This window comes from Cervus canadensis, chromosome 5, assembly GCF_019320065.1.
Source record: "Cervus canadensis isolate Bull #8, Minnesota chromosome 5, ASM1932006v1, whole genome shotgun sequence".
NCBI classification, from domain to species: domain Eukaryota; kingdom Metazoa; phylum Chordata; class Mammalia; order Artiodactyla; family Cervidae; genus Cervus; species Cervus canadensis.
Window position 1 is genome coordinate 90,272,856 of NC_057390.1, and position 17,777 is coordinate 90,290,632.

Below are 17,777 nucleotides of genomic sequence, written 5' to 3' on the forward strand. Positions count from 1 at the left end.
CATTTTGCTCTGTCATGCTGCCTTCTGCTCTGTTGGCTTTGGTTTCAAGCTCTGCATGGCAGTGAGATGGTGGCAGCAGCCCCAAACCCTGCATCCTGTTAAATTAGAGACCAGCAGAAAGGTTCAAAGACCTCTGTCAAGTCCTCAGGTCAAAGTAGTGGATTGGCTCTCATTGGACCTGCTTAGCCATCCTTCAACCAATCACTGTGGCCACAGGAATAGAATGTGCTGATTGGCTTAGGTCTAGGTCACATGTTCCTTCCTCTGGCCTCAAGGTGGAGTTGCCTCTATTAGAACCACATGGACTGAGGGGAGGGAAGAAGGGGTATAAAGGGGAAGATGCAACCCCAAAAGACAAGTCCCACCTCAAGTATAGCAAATGAATGCTGAGCAGCCAAAACAAAACAAACAACAAAAAACTCCCCCAAATAAACAAACAACAGTGAAAAAGAGTAAATGTCCACTCAGATGCTCTTCACTGGTTCTGCCAAGACACGTCAAGATCTCAATCTCTGGTCTCCAGCCTTACCTCAATTCCAATTTGCTTGACAACTCCAGGCTCTTTACTCTGTCATCCTGTCCAACTGTCCATTCCTAGCCTGGCTGTGCCTCTATGCTCTTGTCTCTTGTCCTGGTCTCTGTCTACCTGTCTCTCTTCCTCCTTATCTCTTTCTGCTGGACTCATCTCTCCTGTGTCCTCTGGAATGTGTCTGACCGTGTCTCCTGGCTATCTATTTCTTTCCTGGCCTCTCCCCCAATCCTTAGTTATTGCAAAGTCCAGAAATGGGCCTGGAACCTCTAGCTTTTTCATCAAACTGAGAGAACCCCTCGAAGGCAGGGCAGCCTTGGGGCTTCTCGGCTAGGACTCCCTCCTATTCTGTGAGCCTCTTCCCGGCTCCCCTTTCTCGGCAGGGCCTCTCTGCCTGGCCCAGGGGGACAGGAACCCTCAGAGCCACCTGGACAGGGTGGCTGTTTGCTGCCCTGAGGACCCAGGCTGCTGTGGCTCTCCTTAATGAGCGTGCCTTCAGTGACACATTCATTATTCCTGTTCGGTCGCTTCGAGTCAAAACTGATTAGTTACACTTACCGCCGCAAAGATGTAATGATTTTATTGTTTATCTTCAATTTATTTTGATTAACATCTCCGTTCTCTTCATTGCAAGTGCAATTAGGTGCAATCTAACAGCGACTACTTTAATTTTGTTGAAATTAAGATGAATAAGTGACGGCTTATGGTGCTTTGTTTAACAAATAAATCATAGTTAAGAGGAGTGTATTAGTAATAAATGAAAAAAGACAGCTTAATTAAAATGCATGGAGCCAGCCTCTTGATGTACATCCAAAATCCAAGTCTGAATTCCAAAAATCAGAGGGAGCTGAGGGTTAGGAAGACCCTCGTCACTTCTCACAACGGTGATCAGAAGATGACAGATGGCATGTTTTGGTTTGGAGGTTGCTGGGCAGAGAAGAGCAAGGCATACACATGACCCCTGTAAGCTGGTCACACCTTGTCAGCCAACACCACCAGGAACCCAGTGAGAAACCAGACTTAGAAGAACACAGGAAAAGAAGGCTCATCCCCCAGGAGGGATCGGCTGCCAAGCCCACACCCTGAATTCTCTCTGGGAACCCACTGAGGGCAGGGGACAGGTTGCCCCTTGCCCCACCCTCCAGGTTCCCTTGGGAGGTGGGGGAGCCTAATGCCAAGCCCAGAAACCCAGAGTCAGTCTCTCAGTGAGATCTCCTCCCTGCTGGGCTGACAGGGACTTCCCCATCTCTTGATTTGGAAACAAAGTGCAAAAAGTCAGCCCTGGAAAGTTTCCCGTGTGAAGTTTAAAAGCGCCTGTACTGAAGAGGCCGGCTTTGAAGCAGCTCGAAGCAGCTCGCCAGGGCCCCTCGACAGGCTCCTGCGAGTCAGAGGGCCGGCGCGTCTCAGATCCGCCGCAGCAGCCTCGGCAGGGCTGGGAAATGGGAATTGTTTTTAAGCTGAAAAATTACTCGTAAAGCTCACTCCTTTACCACTGCTCTTCTTTTGTTCTCAGCCATCTCCTTCCTCCTCCTTTGCTTCCACTTTTTAGTGGAGAGAAGCAGGCAGACCTGGGTTCACATCTGGATGCAGGCTTTTACTAGCTGTGTGACCTCAGATTGGTGACTTAACCTCTCTGGACTCCAATGCTTACTCAGAAAAGGGAGAGCAATGGTGCCTCTAAGACAGTGGTGCTGTGAAGGTTAGTCAAGATAACTGTACAAAAAATGCACAGATCCTGCCTGGCCCAGAGGAGGAACTCAATAAGCATTAGCTCCCTCCCTCTGTACAGATCCTCCTGTTTCCTCCTGTGTGTGTATTGCTCTTAGCTAGATCTTCACAGACAAGTCTCCTCATCCTTTCTCCTGCCTCACTTACCTCCTGTTTATCCTTAGTCCTTCTGCATTTAAGCTTCACGTTTCCTTTTCATCCATCCTCTCAATGCATGTTACTGAGTGCCGACCTTCTGCCAGGCCCTGTGCGACCTCCTGAAGGCTGTACAAGGTGAGCAGACCAGAATAGGCCTGGCCTTAAACAGCTTCCGGTCCCACGCCCCAAATCCCCTTCATTATGGTCATTATGGTTCTATGTGTTCAAAAGTGTCTTCCCTGGGACTTCTCTGGTAGCCCAGTGGTTGAGAATCCACTTTCCAATGCAGGGGACAAGGGTTTGATCCCTGGTTAGTGAACTAAGATCCCACATGCCACAGGGCAACCCAGCCCATGAACCACAACCAGAGAGAGAGAAGCCCACGTGCCACAATGAAAAACCAGCACAGCCAAACAAACAAAAAAAAGTGTCTCCCCCATGAAACGAGCACTTTGGGAAGGCAAGGGCAGTGCCCAGCACAGAACTTGGCACACAGAAGGCTCTCAACAGCTCCTGACTGTTCGTTCCAACAACAAATGCCAGCTGAGGACACTCCTTTGAGACTGACTGTAAAGGGCACAGAGAGGAAGGAACCATTCTGATATGTGGTCTGGGAGGGGGCCATGCTCCTGGGGCAGCACAGATGCCAAGGCAAGCAATGACACTGCGGGTGGACAGTGCTGGGACAGGGCAGAGGGAAGGACAAGAGACGACAACTCCCTGAGACAGACTACAGGCAGAGGACATTTATGGGGACTGAATCTGGCTTCACTTGGCTTCCAGTTAAGAAAAGGGAAATAAGGGCTCATAGGGAAACACTGAGGCCTGGCCAGGCTCCTCCTCCATCTATAAGCTCCTCCCCGTCTCTACCTGGCCCCGCCCACCTCTCCAGCCTCATCCCTTTCATTCCTTCTGCTTCAGCTACACTGGCCTTTCTAGGGATACTCCCTTCTGCCTCTCCAAACAACCCCACCCCCACCCCCACCCCACCCCTGAGCTTGCTGATCACTCTTCTAAGAACTCTCTCTTTAACAGCATATTCCCAGTTTCTGCAAGTTGCAAGCCCCACAGCTGACTTCAGGTCTCACCTTGAGAAAACCCTTCCTGAGCCCCCAGCCCAGGTCAGTTTCCCTGGATGTTTGGTTTCAACTGTATTCTCTACTCCTTCATGTACAACTGGCATGAAATAATTATGGAATTGGTATCCAGAGTCTCTCTCCCTAGGTAGCCTGCAAATTGCATGAAGACAGACTGATGTGGGTTCAAGACCTCTCAGTGTGTGATCTTGGGCAAGTCACAGCCCTCTAAGTTTCAGTTTCGTCACCTGTGAAACGGGAACGGTAACTACCTCTCTTTTAGGATTGTGGTTGGGATCATTCACGGTATGCCTCGTATATCTATAAAAGGTTATTTATTCTGTCTAGCTTTTACTCAAAAAATTCATAATGCGGATTACACTGAGGGTACAGCTATTCACAAGACAGGTTGTCTCTGAAGTCATGCTCCATCCAGGAAACATCTTTGAAGCTTATAAGTCATTCAGAGAGTGTGTGTGTGTGTGTGTGTGTGTGTGTGTGTGTGTGTGTGTGAAGTTAGGGAGGAATAGGCATTTTTCCTGCTTGGGTTTAAGGACAGGAGAGTGTGTTGCCCTTCTGCTTGGTTTCAGTGAAGGAGGAACCAGCAAGTGCCAGAGCATGAGATGTTGAATCCATCTCTGAGATCTGCCCTGGAGATCACAGATGTTTCTCGCAAGAGGCTTTCCAGACCCCAGAAGAACCCACCTTTGGCTTTTGAGACCCCACGCTTGACCTTCCCTGCTGACCTGGCCTTTTGGTACCTGTCTGGCCCAGGAGGCTGGGCGACTGGTTTTGCGGGGCACACTTGACACCTGGTGAGCCCTAGACGCCAGGCGGCTGCCTCAGTGGCTGCTGCACTTGGTAAGTATGAACTCCAAGAGGGACAACCAGAGTCCAGGAACACTTCCCGCCTGCCCTCCCCGCGGCGGCGCCCCTCCCAACCACATCACCGAGAGCGACTTATTAACTCCTTTCAGACACGGAAACTGCAGCTGGGAGGGAGGAAGTGACTGGTCCGAGGTCTCAGAGCAGAGAAATGGACTAAGTTCTGATTCCGGGGCTGGGGCTGCTGCTTCAAGGCGGGAGAGATACATAGTCCTCCTGAGCACCGGGAGCAAGGAGGGGTGGAGAGTGAGGGGAGGCAGAAAGAAAGAAAGAAGAGAGTGTGGGAGATAATGGTGAGAACGACCGAGGAGAGAGGGTAAGAGAATCAGCATCACGGAGGCAAAGAGAGAAAACAGAGGCGCCGCGAGCAAAAGAGCTGGGGACCGCGGGAGGGACTGGGAGAGGAAGGGAGACAGAGAACCGCGACAGAGACCGGGAGATGGAGAGACACACGAGGAGGCGGGCAGAGACGGACCGGCGGAACGGCCCGAGCTAGTGACAGTGCGGGGAGAGCGCGGGGGGAGCGCGCGGCGGGTGCGGGCGGGCGGCGGGCGGCGGGTGGGAGAGGAGAGGCCGGGATGCGGCGCCGCGCGGGCCCCAGCCCCCGCCAGGGCCGCACGCGCCCGCAGCCTGAGGACCGCCGCCCCGCCCGCGACGCCGGCCGGTGCGGACCCGAGGTGGCCGGCAGCTGGCGCCGCGGGGCGGGCCGGGAAGCCGCGAGCCCCGCAGCGACGGCAGCAGTGCCCCGGCTCGGCGGGCCCTGATTGATTTGTCAGCCAAGGGGATCCGCGCGCCGGGTTCTCGGCTTACCCCGGCGCGAGGCCTCCCTCCCGCGCCTCGCCCGGCTCCCGGGCCGGTCCCGCAGGCTGGAGCTCCCCGCCCCCCGCCCCGGGCCCCGGCGCCCCTCCTCGGCCCCGCGCTCCGCGCCCCTCCTCCGGCTCGGCCGTGTTCGCCCGCGGGCCCTGGGGCTGCCCGCTGCCCCCTCGCCCCCCCTGGGCACCGTGCCAGCCCCCCCGGCCCTAACCCTGCCGCTCCCCCCCAGCCCTGCGCCCCCTCCCCTCGCCCCTCGGCCCTGGCCCGGGGCCGCCCGCCGAGCCGGCCACACCCGCGGCGGAGGACTCGGAAAGGTAAGAGGGCTCCTCGGCCGCCCCGAGGGGCAGGGGGCTGCGCCGGGGCCGCGTGCGGACGGGGGCACGGCGGGCAACCGCGGGCCGGGACTGGGAGACGCCGCTGCCACCGAGCCGGGATACGCGAGCCCCGCGGGCCGGGAGGGCGCTGGGCGAGTTAGAATCGCATCGGAGGACCCGGTGGGAATTTATGGGTGAGAGAGTTGCCCGTCTTTCCGCCCTGGAACTCGGGGGTCTCTCTCTCAGACAGACGTCTCTGCCCGTATCTTTTATCTTTTAAGGAATTCTCCTCCTCTCTCACCTTCATCTCAGGGTCTCTAAAAATTTATGGGACCGTTTTCCTCTGTCTCTTTTAAGGAATCACCTCTTTGCCTCTTTCTTTTTCAGGCAGGAATCTCTTCTCATCCCGTTCCCCAAGTAAGCATAGTCTCTCCCTGCCCCATTGAGAAGGATTTTCTTCCTCTTTCTCACTCCCCCTCACTCCCCAGTTGAGAAGCAGATTCTCTCTTCTCACAATTTACCACCGTCTTCTCTCTTACCCATTATGAAGGCTAGACTTCCTTCTCTGTCACCCTTTCACACCGTTTAATTCTGAAGATGCTGACTCCATTTGAGTTTTCAACGAGGGGATGGACCTGTCTTTTTCTGATGCAGGAGCCAGTTATGGGCACTCCTCACCCAAAACAGGTACTAGCCATCCCCGTTAGCCTCCAGGCAAAGGGCAGCTGCCCAGGTGAATGGGGCATCTGTTTTCCGGGGAGAGGAGGGAAGACTTCACCCAGAAACAAAGAATTGAGACCAACTGAGACTGTCCCAGCCTTTTCCAAGATTGAAGAACCCCAGCTTCTGGGCTGAGGGCCCACATGGAGTCTCCCTCCCCCACCCCTTTAACTTTAAAATAGTTTAATGAACACAGAGAGAGAAATCATTTTTTTTTTTTTTTCTGCGTGGTGAGCAGTCTACAAAGAGAAAGGGGAACGGAGGGAGAGGGCTTTAACTCTGATCCCCGCAATTAGTTCCCTGGGAGTGGGAAGGGGGGCAACCTAGGAGCCTCAGTTCTTCAGATACAAAAGCATTTAGATCGCTTTAGACCGGTTAATCCTGAGTCTGGCTCGGGTCTCTTTTGTTTCCCAACTCCATTGTGGGTTTTGTGCAGTTTCTCTCTGTTCGCGTGATTGACTAGCCAATGGATGGTAATTATCCAAATGTCCCCTCTGTCCTTTGACTGACTTCTCCGTATTATGGGCAACTGTCATGCATTCTGTCATTCCATATCATATTACATGTATTATCATATGAAGTCTCCCCCCCCCCCCCCGCATATAAAGGAGGGAGCTTCTGCCCAGATGCTGCTGCTTTTAGAAGGAAGGGCCCCGAGAAATTTGTTCTGGGCACAATTCGGAATACAGAGCAGGGGACTCCAGAAATGGGAGGTTCTGCAGGTAATTTGTTTTGCTGGCTGGGGGTGGGGGTGGGAGGTGGTCTCCGAGGTTGGGGTTAGAAAGACTGTGCTGCAGACTGAGCAGGCTTGCCAGCTGGTATTCCGCTGACCCGATGATTGGAGCGGTTTCGACAGACTGGAGAAACTTAGAACCAGTTTCTGGTATTTTGACCTCAGAATATCAGAAAAGTCTGCAGGGCTGAGTCCTTTTTGGGGATATTGGAGCTTAGTGGCATGTGCTCAGGACATGAGATCAGCCCTTGAGATCCCAAAATATACCCCTTCTACTTGTGTCTCTTCCTAGGACAAGCCTTTTGCACTCTTGTTCCCGTTTCCTGCCAAAGAGACTAGGGACAGAGGAGCCAGCCCGTGTTTATTCCAAACCCCTAGTATCTGATGCTGAATCTCGGAGAAGGGACAAGCTTTTCCAATGATGCTTTTTTTTTTTTTTTACAGATACACTTAGTGCCCCTTGGTGCAATTGTGCGTGCCATCACTTAAGAGGGAGGCAGGATTTATAACAAGGAGGCTTTGCAGATGGAGACTCTGGGGTCCTCTGAATCTGTGGGCAGGACTAGCCTTTCTTCTGCTAAAATGGGGAAAAAATGTTTTATTATTACAGTGGATATGAAGTACCACCCAGATGTACAGCCTCACAGTTAATTACCTTGTTCTTCATCAAATATATGAGCAATAAACTCTCCAGGAAGGGAGGTGTGTGTGTGTGTGTGTGTGTGTGTGTGTGTGTAAATAGATGAAATCAGGAGAGAGAGAAACTAACACTCTTTTTAAGACCACAGAAAAAGATAGACTGTTTTATGGGGAGCTTGATACACTGCTGAAAGGTGCTTTGAATTTTTCGATGATCAAATATACATGATCAAGCTGTGCATGTTAGGGTGTGAGGTGCACTGATGGTCAATGGCTATTGATCAGGCTGTTAAGTGTTTCTGCTCAGTTTTATAAATATAGATGGATCCCAGATGATTTAAAGAATTGGATAGTTAAGAAACTGGCATTCTACATTTCTTTGGAGAAGGGGAAATGGTTGGTCAGTTACAAAAAACACAAACCATTGTTTACTCCTCCCCCCACCCCAACCCCCACCCCACCACGCCTTGTAAAAGGAGAACTTCATTTGCCAGGGGTGTTCACGAACTGAGTAAAAATATTCCAAGTGTTTTGTTTGGGGTCTACTCAAAATAGTCACTTTACTTGAGCATTAGTCACAGGCTGGGAGTCTACCTCCCTCTCTGTCTCTGTCTCTCTCTGACCCACCCATACACCCCCCAACACACAGAGGCAACCAGAATTTTGACCCAGACTGACATGCTGCTGAAGAGATGGGGAGAGTGTCATTTTGGGGAGTAGGATCCAAGGTCCTTAAAACCCTTCTGGTTAGGAACAGGGTGAACTGGCCACATGGCTTTTCCAATTAGCTGATTTCTCACTAAAGATTTTTTAGAAAAGTGTGGGGGACATGGAGGGGTGAAGATTTAAAGATAACCTCTAATTGGTCTGGAAAAATTCAGCGAACACTTAGACAACCTCTCTATTTCTCTTAGATTCTCTCTCTCTCTTTCCTCCTCTTTTTCCTGTCTCTTTCACTTTGCCTCTAGAAATTAAAAGTGGACTTTGAAAGGAAGAGACAATGAGGAACAGTTGAGAAGGGGGAGAGAAGAAAGCAAAGTCTTTATTTTTTAAAATTGTGTTGCATGGCTGTCTTATTTGTAATCATCCAATTAGCTGTTTTGTAAAAGGTCATGTTCAAGAAAATCAGCCTTTACCTAGATCAGTGAAACTTAAGCCTACAGACAATTTATAGTTACGTTTTGGTTTCACATCTGTAAAAGAGAGTGTGGATTTTAGATTTTTCTGTCTGGAAATACCTTTTCCATCTAAGAGCCCCTCGCTAGGGGAGCTCAGGCATTCCTATTGATAAATCCTCCCTGAAAATGGAACTGAAATTGGCATCCCTCAACAAAGTTGATTCACCTAGAAATGGATGAATCAGTCCTGATTGGGTGGACATGCCCTTTCACCTCATTGTGCCTGACCTATCACTTAATTAATCTCTCCCAGATGCAGAGCTGTTGACAATGCCAAAGATAAGCAGTATTTTGAACAAAGCAGAGAGCTTTTTAAAGCACAAGGCACAGGGAGGTTTGATGCTCTTAAAAATGTGTAAATCATCAGCATTTAGATGGGGTTTGTTATAGCTGAGACTCAGAGATGGTCCCATCTTTGCTAGAAACTTTCTGGGCTTTTCTTTAACCGCTGGTATCTATCTACACTCATTTTCTACCTCTCTTTTCTGTCTCTGGATCCCTTCTTCCTGCCACTCCCTCTCTCTGGATTCAGGCTATCCACGGCTAGTTTTCTCAAGATTGTCCTCTGCCTCCCAGCCTTGTCCCTGCCTCTTCAGATGCTTTTGATAGTATTAGGGCTATCGAGGTGGTCAGCTTCGAAGGCTTTGGGTGACAAAATATTGACTGCATTTGCTAGTGCCTTAAGGAGGAGGACATTTGTGCTGCAGGCACCTTGGTGACATACAGGGAATAGTTCATTAATTAAAAGACTTGCTAATTGCTGCTTGAATTACTATACAGAGAGAATGAAATGAGTTTGTAAAAAATGACAATTTGGGGAATATTTTTTTTTTGCCTCGAACATTCTTATGAGCAGGTCCTAGAAAATGTGTTGCTTTTACTCATGCCTCTATCGTCAACTATTCAATTGAGCTTCAATTAATGATAATATATGGTCTGGGATCCTTACTGGGCTGACTGATGGAAGAGCTTTGTTGAATTTGGTGCAGGTGGCACTGTTTAATAAGCACAGGAAAGAGTGAATAATGTAGTGCTTGCAAAGAGAAGTAAATGCAAAATAGATCGCTCTAATTATGGCAGCCCCCAGAAATGGAGATGCAAGCTGAAATGGCCAACTAGCCGGGAAATTCCAAACAGAGATGATTGTCCCCTGCCTTTTTACTTTTGAGGACTGATGGTCGCTTAAAAGTAAATTTGGATGAGCTCATCTGCTTCAACACAAGCACAAATTCAAAATCTAGGTCTGATGACCTATCCACATTTGCCTTAACTGTCTAGAAGCCTTTACCAGATAGTACAATTCAGCTCTAAAACAGGGCCATCTGAGCATTCCTTCCTGCAAGAGATCGGCACAAGCTCATTACTACCCGTCTTCATGCTTTACTGCAAAGTGTCAGGAGATTCTGTTTTTGTTTTTGTTTTGTTTTGTTTGAATTTCTTTATGCCTGGGAAAATGAGTCTATTGGAAATCAAAGTGTGAATACTTGAGCAAACAGAATTTCCCATATACCTGCAAGGGCCCGTAATGATTTTCATTCATGCAAAGATAATCGATGGAACATTAGTTGTTTTAATTAATGGAAGAATAAAAATGGGGGAGGAGGCAAGAGGTTGGGCTTCGGTTGAAGCTTATGTGGGAAATGACTCGTTCCTCACCTAAGGAGACAATGCCAGCTCCCCAAATAGCAGTAGAGGTTTGCTAATCAAGCCAGTGGAAAGTTGGGCTGGGGTGGAGAAAGGGCTCTGCTGAAAGCGCGGGGAGAGATGGTGGCCTCGCTGAGCATTTCCCTTCTGTGCAACCTCACTGCTCCCCTCGGAAATGTACCACCTCACAGGAGAACCTTCTTCCTTCCCAGGAAGGTGTGATTTGTGCTAGGAACCAGTATGTTTTGTGATGGTAAAATAGTGCCAGTGGCTGGGAAGCCAAAATCAACATTCTTTAGCCGGGATGTAGGAAGGGCTGGGGCTGAATACTTGTGAGCTTCGGGAAATGGGCTGACAGACCAGACTGCATGTGCGAGATGTGGGGCAATCCATATGCAGTAATGTGTCCTGTGTCTGCTGAGTCTCTGGTTGAGGACTCATGGGAGAGCCAAGTCCAGCATCTTTAGCCAAAACCCCCTCTTTTTGTTCTATGGAAATGTTTACCAAATCCTCCTCCAGTCTAGTCAGCGCTGGCTGGGTACCCACGTCGATTAGTGTATGTGAAGCTCATAAAATGTTTATGAGGGAACCTTTGCTTGGAAATAGAGTTTAGGGGTGTCCTGCTGTCAGAGAGAGTGGCAGAGATGTCTCTGAATGGAGAAAAGACTGTGGTAGGAATTTTTCCAGGCTCAAACGCATGTAGATACAAGAGTTCTCAGTCAAGAGTTCAGCTGCTTCCTCCCCCATCCCCACTTTTTTTCCCCCATACAATCTTCCTGATTTTCCTTTTAGCAAAATGTGGTTCCCTGTGTGAGGAAATTCATTGCTGTTAGGTGTGCTCCTACCTAAAAAGCAACCAGACTAACAGAATGAGCAAAATTCTAGGACTAGGGTCCCTTCTAGGACTGAGTAGTATTCTGGGTTAGGTTAAGAAGAATTACTCTCAAGCAATGGTGGTAGGTACACCAGTTTTTAAAAATGACACGTTGCAATATTTACTTTTTGTGTGTGCTTCCAGGGCAGTTTGCATCTTGCATGGAAATTAGAAGGTAGAGAGATGCAATTAGCTATTGTGTATTTTGTTAAAATAGTGCTTTCAGAATAATCTGATCTGACAGATTTACATTGTTGACAATGTGATTTAAGGGGACCCAGATACAAACTTTCCCCGCCCTAATCAATAATGGTAAATCCTCTGCTGAGATGAACACTCTCCAGCCTAGTATATTCATATTTCTTTTGCCGATTTCCTGTAATAAAATTGAACATTTTGTCACCACTTTGAGAAACACTGCCAAACACCTTAAAACACATGTCACACGCCAGCAGCCCCTCATTTCCCTCCTCCGGGAGTTTCTACATCTGGAATCATAATCACAGATAAAAACCTTGACAAAATTGCATCTGAGCACATTCCTCTCCGCAGCCCTTACTTTCTCATAACATTTAATACAATATTAATACCTGCTACCGAAAGGCAGGAGGGAGAAAAGGGCTGCCAACCTCCACGTTTCCTGATGCATCATGTTCAAACCTGAAATTCACACTTCGTGTTTCATTTTAAGTTCAGCGCATTTAACAGGGCCCTAGAGAGAGGGCCCTGGTTAGTTCCCCAACCTGCTCAGCTGACGCCCTGGGAGGCGGTTTCGGAACTGTTCAGATCGCTGCAGGGATAAGAGGAGGAGGAATTGGGCTCCTCTCTGCCTGAGTCGGGCCAAGCCATTTATCTATCAACAGACATGGTGTTCTTCCTCGAAAAAACTAAGGACCAGCTAATTTATATTGTCAGTAGGAGTAACCAGAAGATTTTTGGTAAGGTTTGACCAAGGCAAAGAGTTGATTTCATAAAGTGGCCATGCCTGAGCTGATTTGCTGCTGACTGACAGCCTCTCACATCAGTATAAAACACTCCCCTCTTTGCCTTCCCTGCCCATGCCTGGGTAGAAGGGGGTCATTTTTGAAAATATGGAGCTTTTCTGCCATCCTTGTGACTCGGCTTCACCCTATCTCTTCTTGGAGATGTCCACAACCCCACATTCCTGCATAGTGGCAAGGAATCATCATTCCTCTGCTAAGCAAACTCAAGACAGAGGTTAGAGAGAAGGGGAAAGAAAGGGGAGCTTTCCCCACTGGGGGGTTCCTGGGGGCCTGTGTGATACACTGGCAGTGGGCTTTCAGTTGGTGGTAGTTTTGTTCAGTCCATGCCATTCTCTACTGAGAATTAGAGTCAAGACAGACCCCAGCAATCCCAGGGAGCCCAACCAGCAATGATCCCTCCCTTTTCAAAGTTTTTAACCACCAGGTTTTTGAAATGAATAACTAGCACCTCTAGTAGCAGCCTCACTGTAGAGAGACACACCCCCATAAACACACACACACACACACACACACTTCCTTAGCAAGACCTATTTCACAGTCGAGCAAGATATATAATTTGCTGAAGGGTGCAACCCTGAAAACAGGAGACATTACACTTTACTCAGGGAACGGAGGCAGGCAACTGGCCCTGTGACTGCAGCCAACAGCTTTAAGAACACAGTTCCTCCTGCTGCAAGGCAGAGAAGAAACAGTTGTCTTCGCCTCTTTCTTCTTTGCAGTTATTATCCAAAAGGCTTTCCCCACCCCAATCCCCAGAACCATCCTCAGTGTTTCAGGTCATCCGTTGGCTATGCCCAAAGGGGGTCCCCGGCAGGCCGGTCTGGGGCCAAAGAGGGCGGCTCCCCCTGCACGGAATCCTTCCCTGGTGGCTCCCAGATCAGGCGTTTTCTCTGCCTGCCTTTCCCTCGGGAGAGACTCGGGAGGCTGCAAAAATCTGGGCGCCCGTTCGCTCGCTTGTCAAGAAGCAAACTGTCTTCACATTCTCCAAGAGCAACATCCCTGCCTAGGAAAAGGAAAGAAGAGGCAAAATAAATAAAACCAGTTAATGTTGTAGTTAACTTGCAAATCAAGTAAATCTGTTGGTGCCGTATTTGAGAAATAAACCATCAGAGCGTCACAGCAAACACACACTTCTGAACGTCTTCATTTTGATTTAATGGTATATCAGCGTCAGCTATCGCTTCCTCTGCTGGTACACACGGCCTGATGCCGCGGGAGGAGGGTGCCCATGTTTATCACCGAGTGAGATGACTAATTACACCTTGTCAATCACCGGCTATGAAGACATAAAACCAGCGCGCACAATGAAGTAGTTGCCTGCAGCGTCAATTAGTTGGCGATTCGGAGGTTATTGCGTGGCCCTGCTTTGGCCGCCTCTAATAACGGGACAGAGCGCCGGGAACCGCGCACTGATCAATCACCCTCCTTCCGCGGCTGCCCGGCTCCCGCCCCCTCTTCCCCCGCCAGGCCCGGCCTCACTTTCTCTGGGCGGCATGTGCTTCCTCCCTCCGCGGCCCCGGCTCCGTGGCGCCGGCAGCCCCGGGAGCCCCGGGAAGTTTGCGAGCGGCAGCTCCGCAGCCGGCAGCCCGGAGCCCCGCAGCCTTCGGGGAGCGCCGGGGCTGGTGGCCCCTTTGTTGGAAGAGGCGTGGAGGGAGAGCTTTTGTTCTGAGTTAGTCACGGTGGCCGGCTGGAGGCTGCTACCTCATTATGCGCCGGGTCTGCCTGTCTGCGAGGAAGCAGATGGTGGGGAGGTAGGCAGCGGCTAGAGTAGCCGGACCTGAATTCCGTTCACCTGTCACCTCCCACAGAAGGCAGGTTCAGGCGACCTGGGGAGTCCGTTCCCCTACCTGGGGGAGGGGCGTCGAGGGGCCTCCGTTTCCGGCGCTTCCGAAGGTTCCATTTACCTGCGGATGCTTGCTCCCCCCACCCGCCGCCATCCTCGCGGCTGCGGCTTCTTGCACCGTGTAAATGTCACTCACGTGTCAGGATGTGTGTTTACAGCCTGTTCCTCTCCTTGTTTAGTCTCCGCGGACAGGGCTCAGCGGTTGTGCGACGTCCCCCTCGCCGCTGGGGGAGATTAGCAAAGTTACCGGCCTCTGAACTCAGGGCTGGAGGGGGGCGGGAGGGGCGCCCAGATCCCGTGGCGGGAAATGAAGTTTGAGCCCTTTGCCGACCCGAGCGCGTCCTAGCCAGACACGGAGGGATACATAGGCGGGCGCACCCGGCGGGAATCCTGAGTGCCAGGGAATTCGGGGTCGATCGGCGGTGGGTGTGGAGTGTTGGTCAGAGAGGTGGCGAAGAAAGCGTGTGCGTACAGACACGGGGGAAGTGAAGAGCCTCAGGGTGTGTTTCCACCTTTCTGGGGAAGCCCGCGGCAAGAGTACCCGAGTGTTCCTCCCCCCGCCCTGCAGCTCCGAAGGGATCCAGCCCCTCGAGTTCTAGGAAACGTATTGCATCCTTCCAGCTTGGGCACAGAGCTGTACCACAGACAAATGCTCAAGTGTTGTTACAATTTTCTTCCTACCCGTTGGGCAACCTCCCGATGAACCCCGGTGACTCCCAGATTAGATTTTCATTCCCTCCTTTCTTTGAAGAAAGTGCCCCAGATGCGTCAGTAAAACATGCTTATGTGTACGCGTGCAGGCGTCAGTGTGCCTGGGCGCTGGCCTTGTGCAGGCGCTAGAGCACACACGTCTGTGTGAACACTCGCGCACGCGCATCTTTGCGTTGATGGTCCGTTCCTCATTTGAGGGCATCTGTGCGTGTACACACATTCTTGTAACTTCGAGAGTTTTGCAAATATGCAAAGCATGGCCTCAGAGAGTCCTACGCAGGGATCTCCATAGAGTTGTCTGAGAGTACCTATAACTGCAATTTTCCAGTGTATAGATGCATCCTCCTGCCTGGCATTGTATACTTACACTCGAGGTGTTTGCCAACGAAGATGAACATGTGCATTTTGCACAAATGAACATGTCTGTGCTTGGGCATTACAAGCTCACATGGAGTTGTTTGAAATTTATGTAAGACTTGTGTAAAAGTATGTTTTGTACAGCCTCAGTTCTATGCTCTGTAAGGTAGACTACACAGATCCTGGCTAGCCCCTTACCTCCTGTTGGCAAGCTAGTCACTGCACACGAACCGCCTCCAAGGCAGAGCCAGGAGACTGGGATTCTGTAACTAAGTAGCTCATTCAGTTTTTACCTACAATCGCTTTTTATTACCTAAATCCCTCTTCATCACCCATCCCGTCACTCCCAAGAGTCTCTTGGGGGAGCTTGAAGTCTGGGGCTGGGGGTGGTAGTTGGGACTCTTGCGGCAGGCCAGGTTGTTGAAGTGCTGCAGCCAAGCTGCAGGAAGGATGCCCTTCAATAACTGTCTGTGGCATGAGGCACCCAGCGGACAGCGCAATGGGCCTGTGGTTTTTAAGAACCTCGCTGATGTCTAATGTAGCTGAGTGGGAAAGTTTTTAAAGGGAAGAAGAGAGGAAAGGAAGGGATGAAAGAATTTCCCTAGTGCCTACTATGTTCCAGGCATTTTACATTCGTGATCTCTTTCGCTCATCACATCCACGTGGAGAGGGCTTTCTTGATCCGCACTTAAAAGATCAGAAACGGGCGTAGGGAAGTTAAGTCACTTGCCGAAGGTTACACTGCAAGTCAGCGGCAGAACTAGGATCAGAACCCATGACTTTCTAGTTCGTAAAGCCACGCTGGCACCCACTCTTCCAGGTTGGAGAGAGAACAGGAAGAGCGAGTGGGAACTACACGCCAGGCCATTAATTGGGCCGTAGCTCGCTTGGAGCCAGGGTAAGCTGACTGGCCGCCCTCCCCGGGAGCCACAGCTCCCGCCGGTTTCTGCCGCTCTGGCTCAGCCGGGTCCGCGGGAGGCCTGCGCGGCAGTCCGCAGCCCCGCGGCGCGAAGCCCGGGCGGAAGGCAGGACTCGGCGGGAAGCGGCCGAAGGCTCCCCGAGCTCTGCTTCAGGCCGGCCTTCCCAGGCCTCCCCAGCCGGTGCCCGAGGGGCGGCTCCGGGCCGAGGGATTACCCGAGGGAGCCTTTCCTCAAGCATCTTCTGGCGGCTGCGCCTTCTTAGGATGGAGACGGCGGGGAGAGAAGGTTTAGTTTTCCTTCCCGAAGAAAATCGCAGCAAACTGTTTGTAGCTTAAAACTCCAAACCCCGCGCTCCCCCTCCTCCCTCGCTGGCTCCCGCCCCCGCCCCCCAGCCTCGCCCACCAGCTCCCACCATCTCGTCGCTCCTCTCCTCCTCTTGCGGTTCCCCTCCCTCTCGGGTCTCCCGCCTTCCCGGAGCACGCGCTGCCGGGGCCCGGGGTGCCGGGCGGCCAATGGCGCGGCGGCAGGACGTGATGTCAGGCGCGGCTGTAGAAAAGGCGCGGACGCTTGGCTGGCGCGGACTGCAGAGCCGGGGCTGGGCTCGGCGCGCTCTTGGAGAGCGTTGCGCGCGGCGGGGCCCGCGGCCGGCGGCTCCTCCTCCCACTCTGCTCCTCCTCCTTTTTCTCCTCCTCCTCCACCTCCGCCTCCTCCTCTTCCTCCTCCTCCTCTTCAATTCTCCCGGTGTCTCCGCTCGGCTCGCTGGCTCCGGAGAAACCCCTACTCCCGTAGCCGACCCAGCGCCTAAGCGGGTCGCCTTGGGCTGGGGGCACACCCCGGGGAGGGGAGAGGTCCAGGCAGCTGGGCCGCCGCGGGCACCTAGTCGCTCCCCAGTGAGCCCAGACCGCAGCCGTCGCCGCCTCGGGCAGAGTTTGCGCTCTTGCTTTGCGCCCGGGGCGCCGAAGCCGGGCGGGCGATGCCCGCGGCGTGAAAGCGCCCGCGGCGGGCGCCGACCTCTGCCCCGGTCTCTTGCCCCCTCCCGCACCCCACCTCCCCCCTCCACCCGCCCCGTGCCCTTGTGACCCTGGCTTTGGCGCCGCCGCCCAGGCGCCCCGCGATGTAGCTGCCCCCGCGCCTCGGCGGGAGGCGTCCTGGCCCGCGGGCGCCCGGGGCCCAGAGCCCGGCCTGGGGGCACAGCCGAGCTCGGGCGGGGCCGGGGCCGCGGTGGCGATGCACCGGGCCCGTTAGCGCGGGGAGCGCCAGGCAGCTGAGGCGGGGGGCAAGCCCTCCCGCGGAGGAGCCGCGCCCCCGGCCCCGCCGGTCCCGCCGCGATGCTGTTCCACAGCCTGTCGGGCCCCGAGGTGCACGGGGTCATCGACGAGATGGACCGCAGGGCCAAGAGCGAGGCTCCCGCCATCAGCTCCGCCATCGACCGCGGCGACACGGAGACGGTAGGCGCACGGCTGCGGGGTCCGGGCCAGAAGCTGGGACGCGGCCGGATCGGTCTGCGCCTTTGCTCTCCTAAGTTTGGGGGCACTTTGGGGAGTGTTCTTCGTGCCGCGCGGGACTGGACGCTGGGGATCTGCGGACAGGATGCAAGGCCCGTAGCTCCCGGCTCACGGGAAACCCGGCTGCTGGGGCGGAGGAGGGAAACAAGGTTGAGACCGAAATTTC

At 52.5% G+C, this 17,777-nt stretch overlaps 1 protein-coding gene across 3 annotated transcripts in view; it reads left to right on the forward strand.

The window, feature by feature from the left end:
* Positions 1-4,532: 4,532 nt before the first annotated feature.
* Positions 4,533-17,777, forward strand: part of LHX2 (LIM homeobox 2) — a 32,577-nt gene continuing 19,332 nt past the window's right edge. The window contains exon 1 of one of the 3 annotated variants that reach the window (XM_043469518.1): positions 4,533-4,672. Coding sequence is in view for 1 of the 3 variants with exons in the window: in XM_043469517.1 (XP_043325452.1) it covers positions 17,435-17,554 (120 nt within the window). In the remaining 2 variants the exon portion in view is untranslated. Of the gene's footprint in view, positions 4,673-4,916; positions 5,484-16,541; positions 17,555-17,777 lie in introns of those variants that run through there. The other 2 variants (XM_043469519.1, XM_043469517.1) reach the window with 2 other exon arrangements.